This window comes from Lactuca serriola, chromosome 3 (assembly GCF_051521515.1).
Source record: "Lactuca serriola cultivar US96UC23 chromosome 3, Lser_US96UC23_V15, whole genome shotgun sequence".
NCBI lineage: Eukaryota > Viridiplantae > Streptophyta > Magnoliopsida > Asterales > Asteraceae > Lactuca > Lactuca serriola.
Genome location: NC_136410.1, coordinates 37,682,270 through 37,688,976, shown reverse-complemented (window position 1 = coordinate 37,688,976; position 6,707 = coordinate 37,682,270). Strand labels below are relative to the sequence as shown.

Genomic DNA, 6,707 nt, shown 5'->3' with positions numbered 1-6,707 from the left:
GTACCATGCGCCCGATTACCTAGTTGATCTTCCTTTACTAGAGCTTCAACGAGAACATTATCCATATGATCTGTCCATGTCAAATTTTATTTTTACACTACACTTCCATCAACTGCCCTTTTGGTCATGATGATGGATTTTGAGCACTACACCAATCCTATGGTGTACATGCAAACCTAATTGCTTTAGATCTAAGTTTTTCTCTATTGAACAGACAAATTGAATACCAAAGCAATGGACCCTAAAACTAGCATACACAATTCGAAAATCATATGAGCATTAGGGTTTGATGATTACCTCACTTGTTATGTAGCAATAACAAGAATACATTGACCTTTGAAAGCTTAGTGCCCCAAGTATTGCATCTCTAATGGAGTCGCAAACACTCAATGCAAAGGATAACTTGGAGAGAGGTGAAAATCGGCCAGACTAGGGTTTCTTAAAGCTTAGGGCTGAAATTCCTTATGGAGGATAGAAAAGTTGAAAATTATAATATAAGAGTATGTTTTATGTTTGTGAAGGACAAAAACCAAAAATAAAATTAAATTAAAGGACTGTTTGAGTAAAAAAGAATTTATAGGGATGAAATCTGCAAATAACCGCAAACTACATGAGCAGTTTACGTAATTTACTCAAATTGTAATTTGCACAAAAATCGATTTTGTTGTAATTTATTCAGACGCACGAACCGCGAACGTATACTTTTGGTGTTAGGGTTTAGGCAACTCGCGGATTGTAATTTCTTCGATTAAGAGGTACGTCATTCTCATACTATAGAGATTAGTGCATTCGAATTTCACCCTTCTGGATGATTTTACTTTTGAAATTCTTCGTATCAGTCGATTGGATCAATTGATAATTCAAAAAGGTATTAAATAAGCAGGCGACCGTGCTATTAGGAGAAGATGCTTCTCCTTCATAGACTGATGTGTGGAGTAGTTAAAATCTATATCATTTTGATTTCAAGTAGTTCAGACCTTCTACGCTTCAAATTTTAAGATTGACACGGATGTTTGAGATTTTAACTTTTAATCTTCATGGTGATAGCTATTTGCTGTTTAATGTACACATTTTTTTTTTTTTAAATCTTTAATCAAAATAATTCTTATCAAGTTTTGAATTTGCTTAAATACCACATTTGACATTATTTTTATTATTTTGTTTTTAGGATATATATATTATCTGTTAACTGATGATATGAGTATCCGACAATTAGCCTATTAAGATGGAATTTGGGATTTTTGATCACTCATTCGATCTTTCATATGTCACTTTTTTATTTAGTTTTGTTATTTGAGAAATACACTTTTATATCTCTTTTTATGGTGTTTTAAAGGTTAATAACTTCTTTTGGTCATCTATACACTTTTATTAATTTGTTTCCCGGTTAGTTTTTTTGTTTTAAAAAAAAAAGGGAAGATTGGTGTAAGATGTAGAATTATATCTATCACTTTTTTTGGATACTTACTTCCAATAAACCATGTCTTGGTCAAGATAACAATCCTCCACATATAGCTAGCTAAAAGAGTTATCATATTGCTATGAACTCAAAAATTGAAAGTGGATCAAGAACAAAGATTCTGAGAATAAGTGATTGTAATGTCAAATCTCAATTCAAAATCAAAAACTTTGAAAAAAGATAACCCTAGCGTGTTCGAGAGGCTAGTCTCTCCCTGGATAAAATACCAAATATGAAAATAAGATAACTCTCTCTCTCCTACCCGTGCGCCTTATAAATACACCGTAACAATGTAAATAATGTGAAATACCTAAATTACCCCTTCACTAAAAGATGCTCATTTATTTTGCGAAGTTTCCAAAAAAAAAAAAAAACGTGGACTTAAATGGATGTGTAGCACATATTTTCAAACAACCTGCTTGATACATTTACTGTTAAAGTGGAAAAATATTCAAGATGTGATTTGAGGAATCCATGTTAGGAAATAGAATTTTGTTGATGAGACCCCTGCCGGAGGCCGTAAGATGATAAGACCAGCACTACCTGATGCATTATTACTGCTATGTTCGTTTCCATATTTAGTTGCATTAGGATCCAACATGTATATATATCAGAGGTATTCTTATGAGCTATCTAAGTAATTGATTTTATTTTACATTATAAAGTGCAGTTGATATGGGATTGTGATTTGTGGAGCCAAAAGAGAAGGAATGATGGTTATCTAGCTAAAAGCAGAAAAGAAGCATCAATGAGAATGGATATGGATTCTAAATTGTGTTCGGAATCACAAGAAAATTAACTAGGATATATTGTATCTATGTGCCTGACTGCATATCTGAAAGAGGTATAACAACAGAGAATGGAGTTTGATCATGATCATGTTAGGAGGCGAGTGGTCGAAGAAGACAGATTGAGCAGCTTGCCAGATGAGCTTATTCATAAGATCCTTTCCTGTTTTGACATGAAATATGCTGTTCAAACATGTTCGTTGTCATCAAGATGGGAGTTTCTCTGGACATCAATGCCTTGTCTTAACTTGTCAAGTAGGGAGTTTAGCTGTTTACCAAAGTTTGCCAAATTTGTGAATCATGTTTTGACTCACCGCAACCATCAAGTAGAAGTGTCTTCTGTAAAGCTACATTTCAGTGGAGCAGCTAGTCAGGTTTTTGTGAGAAAGATTGCAAGTTATATGTTCTCTCACAATGTCCAACAACTAACTGTTGTTTGTTTTCCCAAAAAACACCATGAATTCCCTCCTTCCCTTTTTAGCTCTCAGACTCTTAAGCATTTCACATTGAGTAACCGCCCTCTTTATACTTCACCTTGCCTTACACCCAAAACACCTTGGGATTTTCCAGCTTTAGCAACTTTGCATCTTAGTCACATCACATTGTGTGAAGATCACAGTCAAAAGTCTGTTGATCTTTTCTCCAAATGTGTAAACTTAAAGAACCTCACTTTGGAGTGGTTCACTGTCGAGGCTATTGACATCATTACCCCTCGACTTTCTAATCTCGTGCTTATCAAAGGCAGACGCTCATTGGTCATCAACCTGGTTGCACCTCAACTTGAACATCTCACAATAATTGATTGTTCAATCGATTACTTGAATGCTCCACCAGGGCTTTCATCTTTGTGCTACACGGGTGATCTTCCTCAACAATTCTCCAAAGATGGATTTCATTCTCTGAACAAAGTGTCTATCTGTTGTGATATGTATAGGCCATATAAGGAGAAAGTGGCATGCAAGGCTATTAAAATGCTTCAAGAGCTCCATAGTGCCAGATATCTCACACTTAATGTGGACTTTATTGAGGTATGTTGATATCGATCATGTCACCCCATTTATGACATCCAGCGCTGCTGCCAAATGGGTGTATGATATAAATGAAGTTCAAGATGAGATTTTAATGCATCTTTAATGTATAAATTTATTGTCAATTTTTTTTGCAGTGTCTTTCCTCTTATCCAAATTTATTATCACACCATCCATCACCTTTTAGCAACTTAATCTGCTTGACTATAGACTCTAGCATGAGGAATGATGCATACAATGTTAACATGTCTACCGAAGCTAGAAACTTCTTTCTTGAGAACTCTCCAAATGCCACATTCATCATGGAATTACCGGAGGTACTTTTACAGAATCATATACTCATTGCAACCGTTTTCTCTTAAATTAAAAATTCTTGTAAACTCTGTAGCCACCGCCTACAAAAGCAATGAAGCAGAAAGAAGCTAGGGCAAAAAAGGCTAAACGCGCTGCAGAGATTGCAATCCATATGACAGAATTCCAAGCATTGTTAGATCATGAAAATATGAATGTTGAGCGAACGCAAGCAAAGGAAAAGGCTAATGTTGCCCTTGAGAAGCTCATGGCACAATCAAAAGCTCAAGTAGGGAAGATGCATAACCAGACTGAGAGACTTATGGCAGAGTTTAAGATCTGTGTGGAAGAGGTGCGGGATTTGGTTGATGAAGAAGAAGCAGAAGTTAAAGCAATCATTTCAAAGGGAACCCTAATAAGATCATTACTGGAAGATATGCCTAAGAGAGAGAGGACAGAGGTCGAAGCACGCTACTCTCGACAGCTTGAAGAAATAGAAGCACAACATGTTCGTCTAGCCTCTAGGCTTGTGACTTTGGAAGGCATCTTAGCTTGTGAACAACTCATGTCTCATTGCATCTCAGCATATCTCGCATCATCTAATTCCTCCACAACAGTAAGTTTCTGATTTCATTTATGACTCTGCGTATTCCAAAATCCAATATTGATGGCTTTTTAACTTTGCTTAATGTAAGATTCCTACACCCTCCACATCGAGCATCAACCCTATGCCGTGAACCACCCACCCAGGTAACCCTTATATTCTCTACAACAGTAATTACTAATTAGCGGGGTGGGATGTGAATATAATTTTTTTTTTTCAAAAAAGAGGCTGATTCAATACCAGTTTCGAACGACGTTACTAAGCTGAGCTATGGTTTTTCTTTTCGAAAAACTCTCGAATTAGTAACGAGAACGAATACTTTTTTTCCTTAAATTCTAGAACGAACTGGATACACCAAGTTTCAGTCCGACCAATTTGGTATAAATTCAGCTAAATTATTGTTATTATATTTTCTAGTGATGTAGTTTATTAAAAATAATCTATGTATATATTTTTATTAATTTATAGTTAATTAATTAAGTAAATATATTGAAAAGGTTGGGGGTTATACAATACAAATAAAAAAACAAAGGCTTAAAACTTTATATAAATAGAAACAAAATAGATAAAATTTCAATACTTATAAAATAATAATACCTCTATTAGTCACATATTACAAATAAGGGTTAATGCATGACTTTTAATAGTGAGATTCAGCCGTAACTTTAACACGTAGCTTCAACTTTTATTGGCAGGGATGTTAATGATTATGCCAATATGAAGATGTTAGTCCTCATTGGATTCATGAAAAAGTCGGATGTATCATCGTTTGAATTGGGTTTTGTTACATAAATTAATGAATCTTACTCTTTTGGTTCTTTTTTCTACAGATTTTTTTTATTACTATATGCCTTAGCGAATGTTAATGATTTTTTTTTTGAAGATTACAACACAAAAACTCAGTTCTTTACAACAATGTCACTCCTTGCAATAATGTCACTCAATTTCTTTTTGTTGTTCCTCTAGTTGACTGTTTCACAGCTCTCGATAGCAGCTTTCATATAAAAATAAGCATCGTCGGTGAAAATTCTTTGCAACAAAAATGCTAATGTTATGGGCAAAAGTGGAAATGAGTTGTGAATTGAACAAAAACAATAGTCTTCTTCACAAAGATAATCACATTGGTTGGTACTAGAGGACTTTGCAACCCCTTTTATCTTATTTTATTCATCATGTATGACCTATAGACATACTTTTGACCACAAAAATATTTGAAAGAAATGAGGAAACGAAAATCGAGCTTGTGTGTGTTGACTCCACCTTTTTTCATAGATGAAATTTCACAACCTTTTGGAATTTCACTACAAAAAAAATGTCAGTTAGTGACAAAAACGAAATTGTCACTAAGAGCTGTCACTAAACGATTTAGTGACCAAACTTTTGGTCGTCACTTTTCGTCACTATAGGTCCGTTACAAAAAAGGATTAGTGACAAAATATAAAAGCGGTCATTAAATAGTGACGAAAATATACCGGTCACTAAATCTGTGACGACCTGCTTCGTCACTAAATGTCGTCACCGTTTTATCTAATTAGTGATCAGAAAAAGTCGTCACTGTCTTATCCGATTAATGACCATAAAAAGTTTTCACTGTCATATCCGATTAATGACCATAAAAAGTCGTTACTGGTTTATCAAAGTATTGACCATAAAAAATCGTCACCGATTTATCAAATAAGTTACAAAAAAAAGTTTGTCACTGATTTTTGTTGCTATTTCTTATATTTAACCAATTTAAGTAACTAGCATGAAAATAGTCAATGGTAAAGATATAATATGATTCATTTATCAAAATTAATCCCATGAAATAATAAACATAATTTGTGCACAAATTTAATAGAACCTAGAGTATACAGTACTTAAATGACGAAAAAAATATACAAAGTAGGATTATACAAGATATTCAAAGAATATGGATTCGACGTCTTTACCATAAAAATATAAAAAGATTTGCTCCACTACAAAAAATATGTCATTTAGTGGCACACAAAAAGTGTCACTAAAAGCCCAAAAAATGTCACTAAAAGCTTCTCAAAGAATCGGCGGCATACTTAATAAATGTCACTAGAAACGCTACCACTAAAACCTTTTAGTGACACTTTTTGTTTTTTATGTTGCAGTTTTTAGGCTTTCAGTGGCACTTTTTTATTTGTATTTCTTTTGTGGCACATATTTTGTGCCACTAAATTTGATTTGATTCAATAATTTATGCTACTTTTAGTTACACATTTTAAGATTTTAGTGGCATTTTTTTATTTACCACAATAAAAAATAGTGGCATATTTTTATGTGTCATAGCAGAAGAAAAATTTTTGTTGCATACATTTTGTGCCATTAAAAAGCTCATGTGATTTAAAAAATTCATGCTACTTTTAGTTATAGTGACAATTTTATTTGCCACAATACAATTTCATCTATAATATAAAATAAAATAAATAATTAAATTGTAGCATAATGAAAATAATCAAAATTTCATTGTTTTTCATTAATATTTTTTAAACTTTTTGAATCGAATATCTAGGTAAATATCAAATATG

General features: G+C 33.3%; 1 protein-coding gene across 2 annotated transcripts; it reads left to right on the top strand.

Annotated features, from left to right (window-relative positions):
* The first annotated feature begins 649 nt into the window (after positions 1-649).
* Positions 650-5,052, top strand: LOC145091944 (putative F-box/FBD/LRR-repeat protein At4g13965). 2 transcript variants are annotated; one of them, XM_079029785.1, is made up of 6 exons: positions 650-755; positions 2,125-3,275; positions 3,413-3,592; positions 3,664-4,182; positions 4,262-4,316; positions 4,866-5,052. In XM_079029785.1, exons 2-5 carry the CDS (start codon positions 2,319-2,321, stop codon positions 4,301-4,303), a joined length of 1,698 nt encoding a protein of 565 aa, XP_078885911.1. In that variant the 5' UTR covers positions 650-755; positions 2,125-2,318; the 3' UTR covers positions 4,304-4,316; positions 4,866-5,052. The 2 variants fall into 2 exon arrangements, with proteins under 2 accessions (XP_078885911.1, XP_078885910.1); XM_079029784.1 differs by having other exon boundaries at positions 655-755; positions 2,130-3,275.
* Positions 5,053-6,707: the final 1,655 nt, after the last annotated feature.